Source organism: Penicillium nucicola, assembly GCF_028828085.1.
Source record: "Penicillium nucicola strain IBT 29836 chromosome Unknown utg000002l, whole genome shotgun sequence".
Taxonomy (NCBI): domain Eukaryota; kingdom Fungi; phylum Ascomycota; class Eurotiomycetes; order Eurotiales; family Aspergillaceae; genus Penicillium; species Penicillium nucicola.
The window spans coordinates 3,995,325-4,019,454 of NW_026643126.1; the positions used below are offsets into that span (position 1 = coordinate 3,995,325).

The 24,130-nt window shown below is 50.0% G+C and overlaps 8 protein-coding genes across 8 annotated transcripts; 6 read left to right on the forward strand and 2 right to left on the reverse strand.

Annotated features, from left to right (window-relative positions):
• Positions 1-456: 456 nt before the first annotated feature.
• On the forward strand, positions 457-1,263 carry N7511_003279 (uncharacterized protein; the record flags this gene model as incomplete). The annotated part of the gene is made up of 2 exons (XM_057125704.1): positions 457-758; positions 810-1,263. The coding sequence occupies 2 exons, from the start codon at positions 457-459 to the stop codon at positions 1,261-1,263; spliced, it is 756 nt and encodes a 251-aa protein (XP_056987863.1).
• A 2,715-nt stretch (positions 1,264-3,978) lies between these two features.
• Positions 3,979-5,298, forward strand: N7511_003280 (PQ-loop repeat-containing protein; the record flags this gene model as incomplete). Its single annotated transcript, XM_057125705.1, has 1 exon — positions 3,979-5,298. The coding sequence occupies one exon, from the start codon at positions 3,979-3,981 to the stop codon at positions 5,296-5,298; it is 1,320 nt and encodes a 439-aa protein (XP_056987864.1).
• Positions 5,299-6,371: 1,073 nt separating this feature from the next.
• N7511_003281 (uncharacterized protein) lies at positions 6,372-9,656 on the forward strand (the record flags this gene model as incomplete). The annotated part of the gene is made up of 2 exons (XM_057125706.1): positions 6,372-6,574; positions 6,668-9,656. The coding sequence occupies 2 exons, from the start codon at positions 6,372-6,374 to the stop codon at positions 9,654-9,656; spliced, it is 3,192 nt and encodes a 1,063-aa protein (XP_056987865.1).
• A 1,115-nt stretch (positions 9,657-10,771) lies between these two features.
• lcb2 (putative serine palmitoyltransferase 2) lies at positions 10,772-12,775 on the reverse strand (the record flags this gene model as incomplete). Its single annotated transcript, XM_057125707.1, has 1 exon — positions 10,772-12,775. The coding sequence occupies one exon, from the start codon at positions 12,773-12,775 to the stop codon at positions 10,772-10,774; it is 2,004 nt and encodes a 667-aa protein (XP_056987866.1).
• Positions 12,776-13,806: 1,031 nt separating this feature from the next.
• N7511_003283 (uncharacterized protein) lies at positions 13,807-15,955 on the forward strand (the record flags this gene model as incomplete). The annotated part of the gene is made up of 2 exons (XM_057125708.1): positions 13,807-14,031; positions 14,105-15,955. The coding sequence occupies 2 exons, from the start codon at positions 13,807-13,809 to the stop codon at positions 15,953-15,955; spliced, it is 2,076 nt and encodes a 691-aa protein (XP_056987867.1).
• Positions 15,956-16,374: 419 nt separating this feature from the next.
• On the forward strand, positions 16,375-18,192 carry N7511_003284 (mitochondrial-processing protease subunit alpha; the record flags this gene model as incomplete). Its single annotated transcript, XM_057125709.1, has 1 exon — positions 16,375-18,192. One exon carries the CDS (start codon positions 16,375-16,377, stop codon positions 18,190-18,192), a length of 1,818 nt encoding a protein of 605 aa, XP_056987868.1.
• Positions 18,193-18,488: 296 nt separating this feature from the next.
• Positions 18,489-19,400, forward strand: N7511_003285 (mitochondrial import receptor subunit TOM22; the record flags this gene model as incomplete). Its single annotated transcript, XM_057125710.1, has 3 exons — positions 18,489-18,597; positions 18,859-19,148; positions 19,350-19,400. 3 exons carry the CDS (start codon positions 18,489-18,491, stop codon positions 19,398-19,400), a joined length of 450 nt encoding a protein of 149 aa, XP_056987869.1.
• Positions 19,401-20,326: 926 nt separating this feature from the next.
• N7511_003286 (uncharacterized protein) lies at positions 20,327-22,563 on the reverse strand (the record flags this gene model as incomplete). Its single annotated transcript, XM_057125711.1, has 5 exons — positions 20,327-20,341; positions 20,395-20,647; positions 20,713-21,529; positions 21,588-22,241; positions 22,302-22,563. The coding sequence occupies 5 exons, from the start codon at positions 22,561-22,563 to the stop codon at positions 20,327-20,329; spliced, it is 2,001 nt and encodes a 666-aa protein (XP_056987870.1).
• Positions 22,564-24,130: the final 1,567 nt, after the last annotated feature.

A 24,130-nucleotide genomic window follows, 5' to 3' on the forward strand; every position in this document is an offset into this window, starting at 1 on the left:
TCGAATGTGCTGGGCACATCACTTTTGGCCGACCCTTCTTTCTTTTCACCTTCCCTTTCTTTACCCTGTCACCCCCTTGGCGCAAATTCTCTGCATTTTCCATCGTCTCAGTTGAGCGATGAGATTTTGAATGTCCTCATGGCCAGCCCTGTTTACATGTTTTCTGTCCATTTTACACCGGAATACCCCGACTCATCCTTGTTAGTTATTTTGCTTTATCTTATTCTGCCATCTGCAGTTTAGATGACGTACCAAATGTCCAGTTGCTTTGTACGAGATAGAATCAAACAATCTAAACATAAATCCTGAAGCCAAGTCATTGGAGGGCAAGCGCATTCCAGAGGGTCGTGCGGGCAGGTCAGCCGCGCCATGATGTATAGCCCCCCCTCTAGTCATCAGACAGTCTGACATATAAACCATTTCTGCCCTGGAAAATTCCAACCTTAGCACTCAACCATGGCAGATCCATACAATCCATATGGTTCATACTCGACGCCCGCGCCGGGCGGCGTAGGCTACTATCCCCCAGAAGATCAGTCTCAATACCCTGCATATCCATACCAGCAGCCATACGGAACTGCAGATCCACAGCCAATCCCAGAACAAAACCATGCCTATCCCCCACAGTCCAGCTCGTACAACCTCGCTGCAGAATCTCATGCGCCCAGAAGTCACACTCCTACTGGGCAGCCCAACTACCTCGCTCCCGGCGCTTCGGCGAACCCGTATGCACGCAGCGGCGAGAACTTGGGATACTAGTAAGGAAATTATCAGCGAAATCAGCATATATCAAAACTAACTTGAACAAGCAATGACCACCCAGCTGAAAAACCACGCTATACGCCCTCAGTAAGCCCCCACCCACCGGCAGTCTACATCTCGGACCATGATACACGCCGTGACGAGAAGGAGCAGCGCTCAGACAACGAGCAAGGCTCAGACCGAGAAACCGATCGTGGGTTGGGAAGTTCGCTAGCTGGCGGTGCGGCGGGCTATTACTTCGGCCACAAGAAGGACCATGGTTTGCTTGGAGCGATCGGCGGTGCGATTCTAGGCAATTTCCTAGAGGACAAGGTGAAGGATCATAAGAAGCATGATCGCGATGATGAGTCTGAGCATCGCCATGGTCGGCATGGTCATCATCATCACCACCATCATCATCGGAGTCATTCGAGGCATAGTGATAGTGGGCATTCGCATCGTTCCCATTCTCGTTCGCATCATAGCAGTCATTCCAGACACCGGGGCGAGGATGAGTATTGAGTTGGAGGGGTTTGTGTCTCTCTATTGGTTCTTGTTTCACTATCTTCGGGCTATTCGGGCCTTGTGTCTGGATACGACTATGGGTTATGCTTTATGATACTCTACGGACTTGATATTTGCTTACAGTATTCTACGAAATCGGATATGTCTCCATCTCTTACTTTTTGATTCAGATAAACTATTCCCAGTATGCAATAGTTCGCTGCAAGATACAGCTCCGACCATAATTGAACTAGCAATAGCTGCAACACACAAAACGTAGTTTGGTAGTGATACTGTAGTTTTCTGTGGAAATGCATAGAACAGAATAGCACAAGGATAGTCTAGCCCCCAATGAGCCCTTTGATGTATCAGGCCGCAATCTAATTGATTAATCATGATCTGGCTATATTTAATCCTACTGATCCAGCGAGCAAGGTTATATACACCTCTACCATCTCAGTTTACAGGAGTCTTCGTTCATTCATTACTTCAGCCTCTCTACGAATCAAGATGAACTCGCCAACTCATATCATAGATCCAGACGGTGAAGTGATCATAATCTTGCGCAATGCGAACAGTCAATTTGCACAACTAGCTGAAAGTCCATCTACGTGGTTCACTGATGATGCTCAAGACTTGTTCAAAAAGTCAGGAAAGAGTACCAAGAGAAAGAAAAAGGCAAGGAGATGTACGCCCGCTACCGAAGAGCCTGCTATTGATGGAAAGTTCGATGAGCTCACGGTCGACAACGGTTTATGCATTCAGATGTCCGCAAAGCATCTAATTTCTGCCTCCCCGGTCTTCAAAAAGATACTGACTGGTGGCTGGAAAGAAAGTGTTACTTACTTCCAAAAAGGCTTGGTTGAGATTACTGCAGAAAGCTGGGATATTGAGGCATTTATGATTCTATTTCGGGCTATTCACGGCCAATTCTATCATATACCCCGAAAGCTGACCCTGGAGATGCTCGCCAAAGTTGCAGTTATAGCGGACTACTATGACTGCAAGGAAGTTTTGTATTTTCCGAAAGATGTGTGGATCAATAATTTGGAGGAAGATATCCCTACGGCGGTCTTTCGGGATTCGATCTTATGGGTATGGATTGCCTGGTTTTTCCAACTCCCTTGCCAATTTGAACTCTCGACTTCCAATGCTATATCAAAAAGTGACGGATGGGTTGATCATTTGGGACTTCCGATCCCGGACAATATCATAGGTGAGGGTAGACAAATATTTCTTAGTGCTTAATAACTGATGGTATTATAGGTTCAATGAACGAATGTAGAGAGAAGGCAATCAACAACTTGATTGTCCTTCTTCATGGAACACGGGATGCCTTTTTAAACCACATTCGGGGCTGTTGTTTTGAGTGTCGCTCAATCATGCATGGGGCTCTTTCTATGCAGATGCAGGCAAGCCACCTGCTTTTACCGGACCCTGAGGCTCCTTTCCTGAATTTGAATCACAAGTCTCTTGTTCAGAGAGTACTGTCATTCGAATCTCCAGAATGGTATGGTCCATCTTTGAGCTGTTCGAGCAATGGACCCAACTATCCACATCACTGCTCTAACTCTTGCTTCACCTCCATATTTGAGGAACTGAAGGTTCCTCTCGAGGGATTGAAACTGGATCAGTTCGCAGGTTCCCAATCTTGGATCTCCGCGGAGCCGTCTGAATGATATACTGTATGGCAGTTTCGGGCAAGTTTATGAAGTCTGACGTTCGGGATTGTATAAAGTTATTCTACCCTATTATTTTGCCCAGCTTTTCTCTTCCCCAAACAGCAAATCCGAAATAGATTTTGATTGACGAGATTCTGGTTAGCCATGGTTCTCGCCTAACGGACAATTACTAGCGTCAGACTCTGATGATAAAAGCCTACGGGCTTGGGACACAAAAACGGATGATCAACAAAATATCATTCACCCGTGGACACGGATCCACCTATACTGAATCTCGACTTTTCTCCGGGTGGTTCGTATCTAATCCCCAACTTTGACACCTTCAACATTGGGTCTGGACAGGCGGAGGATACTTCTCATTCAAAATGTACGCGTCTGTCTTTGAGTGAACGTGGTGAATGGATACACCTAGACCTCAAAAATATACTGTGGCTTCCTCCTGACTTTCGGAGTAAGCGCTTGGCGATCCATGGGGACATTCTTGCATTAGGACACGCATCAGGACGTGTTTATTTCCTACGATTTAGCCTATGGTAGAAGTCAATAATGCACCCCAGGCGGTACACGTGACGTCTTATTAACAGCACTCAGTCGACTCAAGTCTTGGTAGTGGGACCAGAATCCGATAATCAAGTCAAACGAGTCCAGTCTAATCAAGCTGATCTGCACTTCCAGGGATGGCCCAAACTGGACACATACATAGACTCAAGTAATGAGACTCCGTCAGGCCAAAGTCCCCCACTGATAGGACGGAGACCCTTATCATGAGTCATCCGATCAGCCCCGAGATAACAGCTCTCGTGACACTTCAGTGTGACCGGTTCTTCTTTCTTTTCTTTTGTATTCTCCCTTTATTACTCCTGTTCATAGACCATACACTTATACACTTAAGATCAGACTCCCTCCTCTTCATCCTCGCTTCTCTTTCTCAGCCTACCCCGGATTGCTTATCGCCTAGCGGTTTTTACCCCATATCCCACCTCTGTGCACACACCCCCGTGCACACCAACCACACCATAGAGCTCGTCGTGGACTTCAGATATACATAGACATGTCTCCTCCATTATTACACAACCTCCTTTCTGCGTCACTGCCTGACCACTGTGAACCGACTTCACCCTTCCTGACCGCCGTCTCGTCGCATCTCCACATCTGCATCCCCACACCCTTAGCGGCGATCTCCTCCGTTCTCGGAACCCTCAGCATTGTCTCTTGGCTCTTTGCCCAACTGCCTCAAATATTCAAGAACTTCCAGCTGCAATCAACATCCGGGTTGTCGATATTCTTTCTGATTATCTGGTGTCTAGGGGATGCAAGCAACCTGGTGGGAGCGCTCTTTACTAGACAGGCGGGGTGGCAGGTCGTGGTAGCAGGCTACTATGTCCTGGTTGACATCACCATGGTCTTCCAGTTCTTCTGGTATACACACCTGAAAGCTCGTCGGAATGGAGACTACGACGACTTGTCGCACTCCTTCGACTCGGATGGCCGAGAAATCCTCCAAGGCGTCTCTCCTCCTGGCCACGAAGGAAGCCATCGCACACTATCAGCAGTCAACATGAACACCAAGGCAGCGGAAGCCAAAGATATGGATATTCAGTCCGGCTCGATTCCCAGATCGACCAACCAGAATGCCTCATACTCAAACGAGAAACTGAGCTCCTCGCGCCGCTCTGTCCAAGTGGGCAGCAGTGCTCCGAGCCCCCCTTTCATGCTGCCCCGGACAATGCTGATCGCGTCCCTGGTTTGCGCCATGGTTGCCAACGCCGCTCCCACTGAATCGCCCCACCCGCCTATCTCACACGCACCCAACGAGGCTATCCTCGAGATTTTCGGCCGCATCATCTCCTGGATGTCAACGCTGCTCTACCTCGGCTCGCGTCCGCCCCAGCTGTATAAGAACTATCAGCGCAAAAGCACAGAAGGCCTCTCCCCTCTGCTCTTCATGGCCGCCTTCTGCGGAAACTTGTTCTACTCCACCTCCCTGCTCACCAACCCGAACGCCTGGTCGGACTTCGCACCATATGGCGGCGGTGGGTGGGCCGATAGCCACGGAAACGATCGCTTGGAATGGATCGGACGTTCGCTTCCATTCTTTCTTGGTGCATTCGGTGTTCTCGGGCTGGATGGGTTCATGGGCGTTCAGTTCCTGATGTACGGCGATGGCCCAGATTCTGAGGATGACGACAGTTTCATCAGTAATGAGAACGGTGACCCGAAGCGTGGCCGGAGCAGCTGGAAGCGTGTTCGTGGCTGGATGCGTGGCTGGATTCCATCTACTTCACCAGAGCGGGAGTCGAGAGATCTTTCGCGATCACAAGAGGGACAGGCTTTGCTTGGCTCGGAACGTGGCCGGTACGGTACGGTTTAATGACGTTTGTTTATGAAGCGTTTTCTTTCTTTTTTCACCTGTCCATTTGGAGTGGATCAGGCACGATGCATTGTATGATGACATGAATGGATCGAATCGATCCTCTTTTTGTTTTGTTCCTTGATTTTTTTTCTTCCCTTTTCTGCCTTACTTGGCATCATTTGTCTTGGTTATTTGGCGTTTTTGGTTTTACTACATTGGGGGGTGTGTGTACCTTTTTGCATCGAGAGGGGAAATGCTATGGTTGGACGTCGGGTTTAATGCATACACATCATATTCTCACATCGGCTAGGACCGAGACATGCCCAAAGCTCACGTTCAAGAATAGAGCGACTATTGAAAACCCTTTCCAGGGCAAGTCCGAGAGTGGACTCTGGACGTTAGCGCTGATGGGGCTTAAACGTGGTTAGCCTGGCCGAGCTCGGATAGATCGGTTCCTGATCGCCGCAATTCCAAACTCCCAAATCCATCTATTTGGTCGATTGTAGATATGTGTACATGGTTATTCGTGTTCTAAGTGATCAATCGAAGAAGAGTAAAGAACAAGAACAAACCCCGAACCAACTTACCCCCTGAACATCTGACATTCCGAGACAAGACAAATCTACTGTAGCCGCTGACACAAACCACAAGCCCTAACTCGCCCAACACGAATCCCCCAATTTCCCCTTTCAACAGCCACCCGAGATGCACACAGCAAAACCCGCCAAATCCAGCCCAAGCAATGCAGGAACCAAGAGGCCCAGTCCATAATCAGCCAAGTTTCTCGCTTCAAGTTGCCAGAGCGAACTAATCTTCCGAGTGGAGTCAACGCCACCCAGTCGCAGGCTAAACCCGAGGGCAACACCACCATAGCCGCAGGACATCACCCCAGACCTCGCGAAGCCAAAGTACCCTAGTCGAGCATGTATATATAAAGACCCCGTAAAAAGCCCCGCGAGGACCCTTTTTGGACTTGACTACTGAAAAATCCGATCTCTCGTTCGGTTTTTTTTTTCTCGTCCATTCTCTAGTGGTGATATTCACCCGTCCATTCGTTTTGAATTACTTGGTACCTACATACCACCGCAATAATGATGGTCCCTGCCCGGCTGATGTGGCTCGCCCATGTCTTGCCTGCTGCTGCGTTGACCGTTACCGCGCCGCAGACGACTCCCGCCGCCGTGGCATCTACGTCTTCGACCAGCTGTGGATCTGGAAATCTAATTGAGAATGGCTCGTTCGACGACACTGATATTGATTCCGGGGCGACTTGGCAGATTCCTTCGGGGGAAGTGTTGTGGATGGTTATCTGTTCGTTCTTCTCCCAGGACTATCTATTCCTGGACATGTAAGAATGTCTAATTAGCACTACTGACATCCCCATTAGACACCTGACATCCGCCGAGGTTGGCTCGGAAACTCTCATGCACCAATCTATCACCGGCACAATCGCCGGCCAGCTTTACAAGTTCTCCATGGATTACCGCCAGAGCGCTGGGTCAACTGCCCTGCCTGCTTCGTGTGAGGTGGAGATCATGCTCAATGGTAAAACCATTGATGATAGTACCCACGGCGTGAACTCTGAGTTTGTTTCGATTTCTTCGGAGTGGACTGCGGACTCGACTGGGGCTGATGTCATCATCACCATTCTTTGCCCTAATGCTGCGGACTCGGCGATTGTTGTTGACGTTGATAATATCGTCCTCGAGGGAGTTTGCTCCTCGGCTTCGTCTTCCTCTGTTGCTGCTTCCACTCCCGCCCAGACTCCTTCTAGTGTGCCTGTCTCTTCGCCTGTTTCTCCTTCTGTGTCTGCTTCCGCTTCGGCTTCCGCTTTGCCTAGCTCTAATGGAGCTGGAGCTTCGAGCAGTGTTGCTGTTCCTAGTGGATCGGCTGCTCCTTCTGGCTCTCCTTCTGGCTCTCCTTCTGGCACCCCTGCTGCTCCTTCTGGAACTCCCTCTGGATCACCTTCTGCACTTCCCAGCTCTCACGGATCTGGACAGTCAAGCAGTGTCGTTCCATCTGGCACCCCTGCTACTCCCTCTGGGACTCCCTCAGGTTCTGCTTCCGGTTCTCCTTCTGCTCAGCCTAGCTCTGTTGGATCCGGTTCCTCTAGCAGTGTCGCTGTGACCAGCACCCCTGCTACTCCCTCTGGTTCTCCCTCTGGTTCTCCCTCTGGTTCTCCCTCCGGATCTGCTTCCGGCTCTGCTTCTGCTCACCCTAGCTCCGTTGAATCTGGCTCCTCTAGCAGTGTCGCCGTTCCCAATGGATCTGCTGTTCCTTCAGGATCTCCCTCCGGCTCTGCTTCTACCTCTGCTTCTGCCTCTGCCTCTGCCTCTGCTAACCCTAGCTCTGTTGGATCCGGATCATCTAGCAGTGTTGCTGTGTCTGAGACTCCTGCTGCCCCCTCTGCATCCCCCTCCGGCTCTGCTTCTGGATCTCTTCCTGCCCAGTCTAGCTCCCACGCTTCCTCCTCGAATGGAATTTCCCTGAGCAGCACCCCTGTTACCATTGTCCGAACCCCTGTTGTCACCGGACCCGCAAACACCGCTTCTAGTAGTGATATCCAGTCCTCTGGCGCCGCCCACAGTGGCCCTGGCCAGTCCAGCGGTGCAGCCCAAGCTACATCCACCCCAGTCACCTCTTCCCCTGCAGGAACTCCTACTCAGGCCATGACCACCTCCACTGTCTATGAGACCCGCACTGATACTATCACCGCTTGCCCTTCGACCGTGACTGACTGCCCTGCCACCGAAAAGACTACTTATATCACCACCGAGACTATCGCTGTCTCAACTACTGTCTGCCCCGTCGAGGAGGGCAGCACCACTACCGCTTCTGCTGCTGGATCCCAGTCCAGCGGCTCTTCTGGCAACGGCAATGGCAACGGCAACGGAAACCAGGTCACCAGCTCGAGCGCCACAATCACCGCTTCTGTCTCCCCAGTCGAGACCCCTGCCCCAGAGATGACCACCTCCACTGTCTATGAGACTCGCACCGATACTATCACTGCTTGTCCTTCCACTGTGACCGACTGCCCTGCCACCGAAAAGACTACTTATATCACCACCGAGACTATCGCTATCTCAACCACTGTCTGCCCCGTCGAGGAGGGCAGCACCACTACCACTGCTGCTGTTGGATCCCAGTCTACCAGCTCTTCTGTCAACGGCAACGGTAATGGCAATGGAAATGGCAATGGAAACCAGGCCACTGGCTCAAGTGCCACGATTACTGCTTCTGCCTCCCCAGTCGAAACACCGGCCCCAGAGATGACCACCTCGACCGTCTTCAGCACTCGCACCGAGACAATCACCGCCTGCCCCTCCACTGTCACCGACTGCCCCGCCACCGAGAAGACAACCTTCGTCACCACAGAGACAATTCTCGTCTCCACTACCGTCTGCCCTGTCGCCGAGAGCAGCACCACAACCACTGCTGCCGTGAACGCCCACACCACCGGCGCCGCTGGCAACAACAATGGCAATGGAAGCGGCAGCGGTGAAGACCACACCACCTCAACAATCCTCTCAACAAGAACCGTCACCGTAACTGAATGCCCAGCCACAGTCACCGACTGCCCAGCCCGCGAGAAGACCACACACGTTAAAACTGAGACTCTCGTTGCCGGAACTACTGTCGTCCCTGTTGGCGTCAATACTGCTGCCCCGGCCAAGACTACGACCGCTGTCGGTGCCGCTCAGACTTCGTCCATTCCTATTGCTACGACGACTATTGTTGTGGGCACTGAGACTAGAACCTCGACTGCCTTCTCCGTTGTGACTGTTACTGGCACTGCTACCGGTGGTGCTAGCGGTTCTGTTCAGACTGGTGTCTCTGGATCTGGATCCGAGTCTACTTCCGAGTCAGGATCTGGTGAGGGTGCCAGTGCCAATGCTGGTTCTAATCAGTCGACTGTTTCCACCGGTTCCAACTCCGGTTCCAGCTCTGGTTCGACTATCGGTACCAACGAGAGTGAAGTATCAACAGGCGCTGGCTCTGACTCCGTATCTGGCCCCTCCAGCTCTGGCTCTGGTTCTAGCTCGACCTCCAACTCTGGAGTCTCCGCCGGATCCAACCCCAACGGCGCATCTCGCGTCAACACTCCTTCAAGCCTGATCCGCATCATCTCATCCACAGCCAAGAGCTCCCCCATCGCCACGCCATCTGGCGCCACCGGTGTCGACGCTACTGCTGGTTCCAGCTCCAGCTCTAGTGCTGATGTCGGTACTACCATCATTGGCTCGATTGGCTCTACCTCGACCAGTACCACTGCTAGCAGCAGCCCATCGCCTGCATTCAACGGTGCCTCTTCGCGTACTATCTCCGGAGCTGTCTGTGCACTTGGTGCTATTGCTGCCGTTGCTCTTTTCCTTTAAGTGTATCCATTTGATTGTGTGGGATAACTAGGTTTTATTATCCTGCTCCGCACCTTCTCATCCTACTTGTTCTAAACTACGTTTGAAATACTTTGATTATGAATTGATTGATACTGATATTGGTATATACATGAGGATAATGTAATGAATGTTTTTAATTACTTCCAGAGTACATAATTGAGACAAGAATTGCGGGAAAACCGATGTCACTGGCAGCGGTGTGGATTACGTTTTAAGGCCGCATATAATAAGTGAGCAATGACGAGAGGAGTGTTGGCTGTACTTGACTGCCTACTAGGTTACTACCTGACTAGTCAATATCATGGATACAAGATGTATGTAAAGTAACGTTCACTAATTAGGTATATCCTAAAGTCCGTGGTCCCATTTCACATCTATAGCCACATAAAAAGAGAAACATGAGTCACGGAAAAGAACAAGTTAATTAAAGAGGACAGAGAAGTAAAAAAGAAGACAAGAAGTGAAAAAAGGAGCCAGCCTTTGCCCTGCATGTGAGATAGTGGTAGTACTTATACATAATGTGCATCGAAGCAGGGATACCTGCTTGACAGACTTCCTGATTTCCGATCTGTGTCTACGGGCGTGGACACGGATCTAAGAAATGAAGAGGTTAATTGGGCGAGGCGGGATTAGGCAAAATTTAAGGTGAAAGGGGGTACAATGACAAGAAAGTAGAGACACGTGGATGAGATGTACTGTATGTGATGCAAGAAGGGGAAAGGACCAGGAGTGAAAAGATGAGATAGGGAAAAGCGAGGCATATCCATTCGTTGCTTGATAACTCATGACCGTTTGGGGTTCTGTTTGCGTTTTTCCTGGTTTGTTTTGCTTTTCTCGCTCTGGACATCTGAGGTCGGGGTTCTTTTCCTGCTTTAGTGTGCGCGCTAGAAGACATGATAATTGCCTAAGGATACACACGCAAAGCATTGGGATTTAGACAGAACACAAGACCAAAAAGGAGCACATAGAATCATGACCGTGACACGGCGTGACCAGCACCAACCGCGCTCGTGAAGCAAACCCTGCCTGAAGACTCATCTCGAAGCTAGCAACTCAAGACAACATCACGTCGACGGGCAGGTTGAAGAAGCCAATTAAAACAAGGGGGTTTTGACATCTTGGACACCGCGGCGGATGACATCTTCGATGCGCCAGCGAGGAGGGGTGATATGTTCTGAGCGCTTGCGGTGCCATTCCTTCTCCATCTCCGGAGGAGGAGCAGGCTGTTCGGCAGCAGGGATGGCACCACCCGCGATACCAGTGGAAAACTTGAGCTGCAGGACATTGCCAATTTCGTCACAGGCGGTCAAAACACGGTCGAGGTCTTCCTTGGTGTGGGCCGCGGAGACACAGAAACGAGCACGGGACGAAACCAGAGGAGTAGCCGGATAACCGACAACAACCACGGAGATCTTGCGCCGGAGCATCTCGTGGGAGAAGGCGGGCATTTTAGCCGGGTTGAAGAGCAAAACAGGAATGATGGGAGAGTCGTCGTGGCCGTACACTATAAAGCCAAGACGCTTCAAACCCAGACGAAGGTATCGTGAGTTGAAGGCTAAGCGTTGCAGTCGCTCCTCACCCTGGCCAGGAACCATCTCACCGCTGATGATACGAAGAGCGGAGGCGATCTGGGAAAGAATTGCTGGTGCGGGTGACTCGCCGTAGAAGACACCGGGATTCGTGGCTCGGAGCTGATCGATCATAACCTTGTCTGCGGCAATGTATCCACCGTTGGCACCGAAGGACTTGGTGAGTGTTCCCATGAGGATATCGACCTCGGCAGTATCGATACCGAAGTAGTCACAAACACCGCGACCATTGGGGCCAATAGCACCAATCGAGTGGGCCTCATCAACAAACAAGTTGAACTTGTAACGGCGCTTCAGTTCCACCAGACTAGGAAGATTGCACATGGAGCCTTCCATCGAGTACAGACCCTCAACCACAACCAGAATCTTTTTCCAGGGACGGTGGGTACGGGGTTGACCTTGAGAGATGGCCTCCCGAAGCCGCAATTCGAGGTCCCGCATATCATTGTGCTTGAACATGGCAATTGATGCACCAGAGAGACGAGCACCGAAACGGATCGAAGCGTGATTGAGTTCATCGGAGATCAGGAGGCAACCCTTGGAGACGAGGGCGGGGAAAATGGTGGCATTGGTACCGAATCCCATGGAGAAGACCATGGAAGCTTCCTTGCCTACGAACTTTGCGACCAAATCCTCGACTTCAACATGCATATCCTGGGTGCCGGACTCCGCGCGGGTACTAGGGGCTGTGATTCCATATTTCCGGATCGACTCTTCCGCCAAATCGGCACAGGGGCCCTCAGACTGAGCGAAACCGAGGTAATTGTAGGAGCTCAAATTCAGGGTATCGGTCGTGGTACCGGTCAAGTAGAAGTGCTGGTTATGGTCATCCGTACCGCGGTCGATCAAGGTCACAGTTCGGCCGGGAACACCGGTAATAGGACGCTCGAAGCAATCGTTGATGCGCAATTTCAGACGACGGACGTAGAAGTTGTCGAAATCGCTATTGAGAGCACCATATCCATTGCGAGGCTTGAGGTGGCGATAGTTCTCTTCCCGGAAACGCTTGCCGAAGAAGTCACGCACGTGTCCGAAAGCAATTAGGATTAGATAACTGATATAGGTGGTGAGGAGGTAATAATAAGGCGGCTCATCCATCACCGGCTCCGGGAAGTCACCACCAGGGTGCTGACTGGTGTACCGGTGACTGGGATGACCGATCTGACCAAACTGGGCATGTTGCTTGGCTTGGCGACGTGCCTCCTCCGGGCTTGGGGGCTGGAAGAGAGTCTTTGGAAGCTCGTCCATGTTTAGACTATCGGCTGTAGCTGTAGATAACGATATCGTCGGTAGGGACAGTGATGCCGAGCTGATCGGCGGCGAAGTATTAGGTTGGGAGTGCCCACTTGGCGTCTGTTCCTTGGACTTGGGTGAAACCGAGAAGAATTGAGACAGGCGATTGGATTTGACCGTGGGGGCCTTGAAGTTACCGCCCTTTCCCGAAGAAGGCGAAAAGGACGGCGAGGTGGAAGTGTCGTTGGAGGAGTTGTTGCTAAACCGACGAGGCATCGCAGGAAACAACGGGTTCTGTATTTTCTGGTTGAGGCAGGAACTCCGGGTAGGATCTCGAGCAACTGACTGGACACCGCAGTTAGTTGATTGTTCAGGTCTGCGCCAGGCAGATTCAAGTTGAGACTCGACCAGTGTCAGACGTACTTTGGGGATCCGAGGACTCCGGCTGAGCTAGTCGAGTTGGGGAAAGCACGTGGAGTGGGAGGAAACGAACAAGGGGCAAATGGCCCTACGTTCAAATGACGGAGAGACCAATCTGGAGGAACTTGAAGTTGGAAGTTCACAGTCAGGAGAGAGCCTGAGAAGGTAAATAAGATGAGCGTGTTCCAGGGCCTCCTGGTAATCGTGAAATACAAGATACACAGAATACTCGCCGTGATTGGCTGATGATGGGGTGCAAGGAGGTATTATTACAAGATGTTACAAGTGCAATTTTTCACACTAAGTTTTTCGGCTCCGAGGCTTTTCCCCTGACTTGATACTGGCCGTCAAATGGCCTGGTTATGGCTGTAGAAATATAGCTTAAATCGTTAGTTGAGAGGAGGAGTAGACTATACCCATTTCATCGTTGATATTGGCCTTTTCCAATTTTCAACGGATACTTCTAGTGATGACGTACATGACAAAAGCGTTGTAGACACCTGAGGCTTCCAGTGTCACTGTCACTTGTCACCCTAGAATGTGACATATCAATCCCAATGGCCAGGAAACCAGAGTAGGCAGGAAAAGAAGGCGAATGTCTCCTATTCATAGTGGTTCTGGTGCGGATAAAGTGCCGCGGAGGTCGGCAGCTCAATACCCGACTATATCCGCCTCCCCTGTTGGGGCATCTGCACGTAACTCGGAGCTGCATTGTTAAGCCTATCACAAGCTTCAAATTGAATTGAATCTTACATGTACCACTGGGTAATTGTTGCACAGCATCCAAGACTGATTGAACCTCGCTGTTAAATCTACTGGGATTCTCAATTCCTCCCTTGATCTCACATTGTGGGCTGTTCCAACTAGAACGTACAGCTATTGCAATCATGCCTCATATTGAGAGCCTTGACCCGGAGACCAAAGAGCTTTGGCGACCCTCTGCTCCAGAGTCAACTCTGATCTATGACTTTATGACCAAAGTCAACAAGAAGCATGGCTTGTCCCTCATGGATTACCACTCCCTCTGGGACTGGAGTGTCTCTGAACCTGCTCACTTCTGGGAAGAGATTTGGCGTTATACGAAAATCATTGCCCATCAGCCGTATGACAAAGTTAGTGATATCTACATAGAACCCTGCAGCTACGGGTCTTCCTGCCATGTCAAAATACTAACACTCTCCATAGGTACTAGACACAAAAGACGTGTTATTCCCTAGACCTTCATTCTTCGAGGGTAGCACTCTGAATTTTACCGAGAATCTTCTCTATCCAGCTTGTGCGCCGGATGAAAATTCCGTGGCAGTCATTGGTGCCACCGAGGCGGCCCGCGAGTTCATCACGTGGAAAGACCTGCGAGAGCGAGTTCGTCTATGTGCCAACGCGTTGAAAGAAGCAGGAATTGTGACTGGGGATCGTGTGGCCGGCTTTGTAGGCAACCATGTCCACACGGTGGTGGCTATGTTGGCCGCAGCCTCGATTGGTGCCTATTGGACTGGCGTGTCTCCAGACACCGGCGTACATGCAGTTCTCGAGCGCTTGAAGCAGATTCAGCCCAAGATTCTGTTTGCCGACAATGGCTCTCTCTATAATGGTAAGGTGCATGGCTCTCACGCCAAGGTGTGGGAGATTGTTTCCGAGCTGCCGGACCTAGAGCTATTGGTGCTTCTAGTGACTGCTCCGGAATTAGAGATCAATCTGAATGACCTAAAGCCTGTCAATGGGAAGTCAATGGTGTATGGTGACTTCACTGCGAATGTGCAAAACCCACAAGCGCCCTTGGAGTTTGCAAGTTTGAAACCAGAGCATCCCGTCTATATCCTGTACTCATCTGGTACCACTGGTGCCCCCAAGCCGATTGTTCATGGGTCTTTGGGAACATTGCTACAGCACAAAAAGGAGCATCTTCTCCACTGCGATATTCGCCCTGGTGATCGCCTCTTCTATTTCACAACAACCACTTGGATGATGTGGCATTGGCTAGTTTCCGGATTAGCAAGTGGTGCGACAATCGTTCTTTACGATGGCTCACCATTCCGGCCATTTGATGTTGAAGGCGGAAAAGGAGAAATGGCAATGCCTCGACTGATTGAGGAGCTTCAGATCTCACACTTTGGCACATCTGCCAAATACCTCTCTCTACTTGAGCAGGCTGCTTTGAACCCACGCAAGCACGCTCATCGACCAGTCTCGCTCGAATCATTGAGAGCCATTTTCAGTACCGGCTCCCCATTGGCACCATCAACTTTCGAGTATATCTATTCTTCTATCCATCACGATATCATGCTTGGCTCCATCACCGGTGGCACTGATATCCTTTCTCTGTTCGCCTCTGGATGTCCCATTCTCCCTGTCTACAAAGGAGAGATCCAGTGCCGTTCTTTGGGCATGGATATTTCAGTTTTCGACTACGCAGGGAGAGACATTAGTGCAACCGGTGAACCTGGTGATCTCGTTTGCGTTACTCCCTTCCCTGCGCAACCGGTCATGTTCTGGCCACCCGGATCGGTAGGCTCGGAGAAGTATCGAAAGAGCTACTTCGATGTCTTTGGACCCAAGGTCTGGCACCACGGTGACTACGTGCGCTTGAACCCCCAAACTGGTGGTGTGGTGATGCTAGGCCGCAGTGACGGCGTCCTAAAGCCTTCCGGTGTCCGATTTGGCAGTGCTGAGATCTACAACATTCTCCTCAAGCATTTTGCCGACGAGGTTGAAGACTCGCTGTGCATTGGTCGTCGCAGAGAGGGCATCGATACTGATGAGACTGTCGTTTTGTTTGTTCGTCTTCCTTCGGGCGAGTCTGAAATGCCGTTGGGCCTTGCTGCTCGCATTCAAGCTACTATTCGGAAGGAACTGAGTCCCCGTCATGTCCCTGGTGTTGTTGATGCCTGCCCGGAGATCCCTGTGACATCCAATGGCAAGAAGGTTGAAAATGCTGTCAAGCAGATTCTGTGTGGACTTAACATTAAGATTGGAGCGAGTGTTGCGAATGCTTCTTGTCTAGATTGGTACCGGAACTGGGTTTCGGAAAATCCCTAATTCGAACTTGTTAGTTTAGATCCAAAATTGACGATATTGTTATATTCTCCAGGGCTATTATCGCTGTTGGCAGAAGGCATCATGGCTCAGAGTCATGTAAATTCGAGACCTCAGGTCTTGGTAAGCAATCCGCAGCACCTGGGCAGCCCTAGAGAAGTCTAGACAAAAATAATGACAGAAACCCGATCCTCGGGGTTGTAATAAGTAAATGACTAGCTGGAACAAACTTATTATTAATATCACAAAAATCGATTCGATGGAAGATCCATCCATCATACAACCGATTATCTAAGCATTCTCGGATCAAGGCTCCATATGATTCTTTGCCGACTATCTGAGTTACAACACCCCCGGGATTATCAGGTGTACCAAGCAATCTCAATTTAAAAGGTCGTTGCATTTCTAAATACCTGAACACCATGCGCCACACCGCATTACGGGCTCTTGAGTCCGCGAAACCTCTGACCCGGGCTCCTCGCGCTGTGTCAAGAAGCTTCTCTACAGCCCATGAATCGTCCAAGGTAACTGAATCTTTGCATCATAGAGCTATCTTCAAGATAACTAATGTTTCCTTTCCTTTGCAGGATCCTGCCGATCTCGAACAAATCACCACACTCCCCAATGGCGTTCGCGTCGCCACGGAATCATTACCGGGCCCTTTCGCGGGTGTCGGAGTCTACGTCGATGCCGGATCCCGGTATGAAGATGCCAGCCTGCGCGGTGTCAGCCATATCATGGATCGTTTAGCATTTAAATCAACCAAAACTCGCAGCGCAGACAATATGCTCGAGACTCTTGAGGGTTTGGGCGGCAACATCCAGTGCGCCTCGTCCCGCGAGTCGCTCATGTACCAGTCTGCTAGCTTCAACTCGGCAGTTCCCACCACAATTGGTCTGCTAGCAGAAACCATCCGGGATCCTCTTATTACCGAGGAAGAAGTGCTTCAACAACTCGCCGTGGCCGAGTACGAGATCGGCGAGATTTGGGCGAAGCCTGAACTTATCCTGCCGGAGTTGGTCCACATGACCGCGTACAGCAACAACACACTTGGAAACCCCCTGCTATGTCCCGAGGAGCGACTAGGTGAGATCAACAAGGCTGTAGTAGAACGCTACCGTGAGGTCTTCTTCAACCCTGACCGCATGGTCGTCGCTTTTGCTGGAGTTCCCCACGCTGAGGCCGTGAAGCTCACCGAGCAATACTTCGGGGACATGAAGGCAAATGACACCAGCAAAACCAAGGGCCCTGTGCTCTCAGGCTCTGGAATAGAAACTTCCCTTTCCGACTCCCCAGCGGCTGCCCACGAGGGCCAGGTCCCAACCGTTCCTCAGTTCACTCCCTCATCGACCATCAGCAGCCCGGCTGCCTCCGAAAACACACAATCATCGTTCTTGTCGAAGCTTCCTTTCCTCAAGCATCTTTCCTCCTCAAACCATTCTACTGTCGAGCCTCTCCACTCGTCCCTGGTTGAGCCTTCTGCTCTTAACCTTAGACAGCCTGCTCATTACACTGGTGGCTTTATTGCTCTTCCCCCAATCCCCCCACCGGCGAGTCCCATGCTCCCTCGATTGAGTTACCTCCACCTTGCATTCGAGGCCCTCCCCATCTCCTCGCCTGATATCTATGCCCTCGCTACCCTCCAAACTCTCCTTGGTGGTGGTGGTTCTTTCTCCGCCGGTGGACCCGGAAAGGGCATGTACTCGCGACTTTATACAAACGTGCTGAACCAGCACGGTTGGGTCGAGAGCTGCATTGCTTTCAACCACAGCTACACTGATAGCGGAATCTTCGGAATCTCTGCTTCTTGCAGTCCCACCCGCACAAACCAGATGCTGGAGGTCATGTGCCGTGAGCTCCAGTCCTTGACTTTGGACACTGGATACACCGCCCTCCAGGCACAGGAAGTCAACCGTGCAAAGAACCAGCTTCGCTCGTCTCTGCTGATGAACCTTGAGTCTCGGATGGTCGAGCTGGAGGATCTCGGTCGCCAGGTGCAGGTTCACGGTCACAAAGTCAGCATTCGCGAGATGTGCGAGCAGATCGATGCTCTCACCATTGAAGATCTGCGCCGTGTGGCTCGCCAGGTCTTTGGTGGCCAGATTCACAACAATGGCAAGGGTACTGGCAAACCCACTGTTGTGCTGCAGGAAGGCGAGTTGGAGGGTTACAAGCTGCGTTCTTTCCCCTGGGAAGAGATCCAGGACCGCATTGCCCGGTGGCAGCTTGGCCGGAGGTAATCAGTTCAACGATGCCTCGAAGCCGTGTAGTCGGATATAATAGGTCATGTAAGAAGTCGCATCCAGAGGATGATCTGTAATTATAGAAAATGGCCAGAATATCATTGTAGAATACACCTCTCTTAACTTGATAGACAGTCCAAGTCAAGTAAACACGAAGATGACATCGTAGGTGGGTCCAAGCTCTTCGCCGCTTTTCGGCAAAAAAGTCGGAGCGATTCGCAGAGCGACTTTCCATCATCAACCATCACCTTCAACTCGATCCCCTCCGTTATTACTATCCAATACCGCCCAAAATGGTCAAGCTTACTGAGGTCGAAGACGAGCACTTCTCCGAGAAGCCCTCCACCACCAAGGATGATGCTCTCCTGGTCTCCGACGATGACGAGGACTACTCAGACACTGGTTAGTATCCCGGATTCACGCCCATACTTTCTACCCCGGAAAACTTGCACGGCGCCATTGTCATCTACAATTTGTCCAATCCCATTTCGGCGAGATGCCTCTTCCGTTCTCATCCCCCTCGATCATCATCCCCATGACCAATCACAATATCCCTGTCTCGAAGTCTTCCAAACACGCGACCCAACATGTTCCCGGGAAACGAACACATTCATCGCGAATTATCATGAACACGTATCTAACAAGATCTTCAATGACCAATAGACTCCGAGATCTCCAATGATGAGGACCTCGAGCTCGATGCCGAGTCCCTGTACGAGCGTGTCGCTGCCCTGAAAGACATGATCCCCCCCTCCGCCCGCCGCACCTTCACCAACTCCGTTTCTTCCGTCACATCCCTCACCAAGGCTAGCTTGTCTTTCTCTGGAAAGGCTCTCTGGGTTATCAGCACCAGCGCTTTCTTGCTCGGTGTTCCTTTCGCTCTTGCTTACGCTGAGGAGGAGCAGTACATCCAGATGGAGCGTGAGCAGGGTATGATCAAGGGTGCTAACGAGGTATGTGTACACATTTATTTTTCTTTCTCCTTCCTGAATATATCCGTGATCATTGTCTGTAATTGGCCTGATGACTACGGGTTTCGATTCGTGTCATCTGCGCAAATGACACGTGCAATTGGCTCCTGGAACAAAAATATCTTTCAACTCTACCCTCTGTTGTATGTTCTTTCACATGGTTGCTAACTTGAGTTGAAATAGATGCTCACCCCCGGCACCGAGCTCGAGAAGGAGGCTCAACCCACTCTGTAAATTAATACCATGGAAAACAGGGGAACTGTCTGCAAACCGTGCGACCGATCTCCCACATGAAAAGTTGACAGCCAGCAACTTTCAGGGGCGGCGGGAAACCTGCGTACATACACTGCGAGAGTAAATTCCGAACCGGCCAACCTCAACCGACGGGAATCAGGAAAGGCGATCAAAGACATATGCCTCCTATCTCTCATTCTGTCGCAGGGCGCTTTGTTCGGACCTTGTGTCATACCCCGTTTTTTGACTTTTTCTATCTCGCATCTCTCATGCCTTTTGACATTTTGGCTCCGGCAGCTTATGCATGCATGTATTTGTACAACCCCCAATCATCTTCCTTCTTGTTTCTCTATACACCTTTTCCTCTTCTCTACCGTTCGTCTGCATGTCTAAGTAATGAAAAATGAAGGGGTTTTCTTGTCATGGCATATATCGCAATTGTGCTCATACTAGTTCAGCAAGGGTTGGACTGGTTTGTAGAAGATCGCTTGATATGTAGATAACTAATTACGATTGAAGCATTGACCTTGCCGCTGTGTCAAAGTACAATAAATGCTTCAGGTAGCCAGCTATACTGTGGCTACCTGTGCAGTAAAAGTTAAGGGGAGCCGCTAGCCTGGGGCCATGAACATACAGAATAGGGAATGGGGCACTGGAGCGTCAGGCCTGACGCTGAAACTGGCAGAATAGGGCAAGGAACTTGGGGTATCACTAGCAAAGAACTAAACAAAACCAAAAATAAGAGTGAGGATTTGGTTTCGCAAATCATGCAAAGAGGAGCAAAGCAAGGCAATGAGCAAATGAGTCGGGGTCAGCAACCGGCAACATTGGGGCATATAAATGCCATAATATTCGAAACCCATGTAGCGTAGAACAGCAAAGCCGTAGAACCGTAAACCCATGAGATAGAGGCGATGGAAGCCATCTCAAACGAAAATTGACTACAACCCAAATCAGTAAACAGTCATTTATAAGGAACAGAACCAGAACAAACCTCCTTTTCACGAGCGGACCGGAGATTGATGTGGAAATCGCGCCAGAGCCCATCAACTATTCCACCGGCAACCATTTGATCGAGAACATCATTCGCATTGCGCGTCTTCTTCTTGGTGCTCATGTTGTTCCGTCGAAGGATTTCATCATCATGCATGTGGCCAATGTCCTCGAGGTAACTGATGACCCATACATTAAGGTGGTAGCGCCAGTGGATGAGGGTATGTGCCAGCACAGCTCTACCCTTGCATGTCCTGTTGAAAATAGTTAGCGAGATTCGGATTTGTCAATGATTTCGTTCGATGCTGTCAACGCTTACCTTCCTAGGTAGAAGTGCTTGCCCTCTGGTGGAATTATGTGGCCATCTCGGTCTCGTTCCTTGCCATCATCCAGACTGCTGTCATCATCTTTAGACTGATCTTCACTGTCTTCACTGTCATCTTTCAGAGGTTCCAGTGTCTCCAGGGAATATGCTTTGTCGTACGGCTTCAGATCGAAGGAGGCAGGATGGCCGGAACGCCTGCACGCATCACATGGATGATCCTCTTCCGTGGGGAACGCAGTGATTTCCATAGACGGGCGAGCTTGAATGGCATAGATGAATTCGGGAGTCCAGACTGAAGAAATAAGCTGAGAGCCAGATCGACCCTTGACTTCGTCTTCCAGTTTCGCGAATGCCATGTTGAACATCGGGTCTGAGCGGGGGAACGCCGGGTTGAGTTTGTTCTGGACCATCCAGTATACTACATCGCGGAAGTAGTCTTTGGGTTGTTTGTATGCGTGTCGGGTGAATTCGAGGGGAATGGCCTCAGTGGGGACGCCGAGGTCGTTTGGCTCGTCTTCCAGGACGAAGTCGTCTTCATAGCGGTCTAGATCTTCGTTGGCAGCAATGACAGACTCCACGTCGCTATCTGCCTCCTCGTGTTGTTTCCAGCTATGGTTATGGGTCGAAGGACTGATCTTCGTTCCATTTTGGTCAATCTCTTGAATTTCTGAATCGGATTCTTCTTCAGATTCGTCCTCGCTTTGCTCTTCTTTCAGACCGGCCCGTCGGCGCCGGAGGATTTCGAGATTCTTCAGTCTGCTGTTTCGAGCAGATCCCGCAATATTACCACGAGTGCGGCTCTTTCGAACAACTATACATGTCTGGTATTAGCATAGTTCAAGCAAACATTTACACTAGTCAGCTCATACCTGAATCTTGAAGGTCATCTAAATCTTCTGCAAGGTCAAGTCTAGCCTGGTTCGATATGTTGCGTGGAGTTCGTGGTGACTGAGGAAGGGTCATGTCTTGTCCACGTCTGAGCCTTTTCGCGGGCGAGGATTGAACCGACTCATCGGTGTCATCTTCTTCACTGTTTTCACTAGGCAATATTTGCACTTGGCCACGCCGGAGTCTCTTCACAGCGGAAGAACGAATTGGTACGTCGGAGTCGTCATCATCATCATCATCATCCTGGGAAGCCTTGACCGGGGTGCTTTGCGTCTGGCCACGCCTAAGTCTCTTCACAGCTGAAGACCGAACCGGCAAGTCCGAATCATCGTCTTCTTCTTCTTGTTCTGCCTTTACCGGAGTGCTTTCTTCCTGGCCACGTCTGCGCTTCTGAGTGTTCAGAGGCTCGCCGGAGTCGCTCAGCACAATCGGGGAGCTTGTCGCCTTGCGCTTGCGCTTCTGGCGGGAACTAGACTGTTCTCCCGAAGAACGCAATCCTCGGCCTGATTTCTTCAAGCTCTGGGGTTTGTCCGGATTTTTTTTACAGTTATTGAGCACTACCTGTACGCTAGGGTGCGTGACTTGCTTTCGCGCAGAGAAGGAAATTTCGTCGGAGGATGATTCGTTTGGTTCGTCTGTAGAAGCAATATGGTCAGTATCAAAAGACTCACACTGAAGACAGACTAAATCCTTACTATTTGGTGTTTCGTTGAACTTCGAGACAGCCTGTGCACTTTGCGTAGGAAGTCGGGACTGTCTCTTGGGCTTGGCTCGCGGTTTAACTTTGGTCTCAGTCTTGACTTTGTGAGGCTTCGCGCGATACACTCCTGATCCTGGGTTGCTGTACTGGAGGGTTGAGTATCGGCTGCTTTGCTCCGGGCTCGCTGTGCCAGAAGGCGCAGTGGTTGAAGCGAAGGCCAATCGCGTCTGTTTTTTGGTTGTTTTGCGCGGCGCCATAGTAATTCGGTACGTTCGGCGTTTGCGAGGTCGAAGAGAACCAGTGGTAAAATTTGGACTTTTATATGTGGCAATGCCGAAAAACCATCGCCATGCTCAAAGAGTTACGGGATAACGCTGCCATTGCGGGGACTTGCCTGGCGCGTTCTTGCATCACGAACACACGTGATCGCTATACTGTTTTATTGCTTGCACAACTTCTTCTTTCGAAAATAGCAAATATTTGCAACTGTCCTGTGTATTTTTTACAAATAAATACATAAATGAAGATCACCGTTTACTTCCAGAGCCTCCAAGCTAAAAAGATCAATGTACTGTTAGGAAATATTTGCGTTTAGTCCCCACGCGCTATACATCGACTTTTTCTGACTGTCGATTTAAAGTGCCATTGGGGGAACTTTTTGCAGTCACTTCGCAGCTCTAAACCTATAAAATATATCGGAAGCTTCTTAGGCACTTTCAGCAAATCTTTATGGCCACTGCCGGGGGTAAAAGGATGATATTATCCACGCATTGTTCGAGAGATCAAGATCTTTGGCCATCTCTCACGTTCAATTTATATATAATTTAGCAATATATAATGAGAGGGCCTGGGGATACTTTATACACATTATGGTGTAACTAAACGATGTACTAGGGAACTTTTTTATCTATCCGACCCCAAGGCACCTACCTACTGTATGCATACTCCCCTAGCATTTCTCACTCTAGGGCCTTCTGTCCCTTGTGAATGCACAGTAAATTCTTTCATACTCTTACAGCCGAACTCTTACAGCCGAACAAACATAGTTCAATCTGAAGTATTTGGGTAGAATATTTTCCTTAACACTTACACTTATCAACGCTAGTAGATCATCATGCCTATGCTAGCTCGTCTTTTGCATTAATTTTTACCTTTCAATTTTCACTCCTTTGCCACCCGATTTTTCTCTTTTTCAAGACTCATTTCCAAGTGCTAAAAGTGCTCGAATTAGTATTATTGGTAGTACTCTTATCAACTAACTACCAGGAAGTTTCATTAGAGATGACCGTTGCCGATGTTGTGGCCATCATCTTCTGCTACAATGATACATTAAGGTTAGCTTATATGTTTCAAGACAAGCACATCAAGTCCTCGAGTATTTCGTGTTGTTCAGGTATCGCTGGATCTATATCTGTCTGAGATCTGTGATTCCCCGATTTTCAGATATAAAAGATAAATCCGACAGCACAAGATGCTCATTCAAAGATATTCAGTAAATGATATTATAAATAAGACCTTTTAAACAAACAATAACTCATTCCATACCCAAAACAGAAAACGGTGAGTGGCAGTCACATGGCCATAAAGAACTGCATGTCAGCCCTAACGGAATCTAGTCATGGGATGGAACCAAATCACTCCGAAGCCAAGCTTCGCTTATAATCTCTTACTTTTTTTTTGGTATTGGCATTGGATCCTTCATTCTTTTATCCTAGCTTTAATGACAATTTTACCCTATTGGTGGAGTCGACTTTCTCCCAAGCCTCCGTCCTCCAGACCGCCGATTCGTGGAAATCCGAACTATTCATCTCGCCGGAACAACCA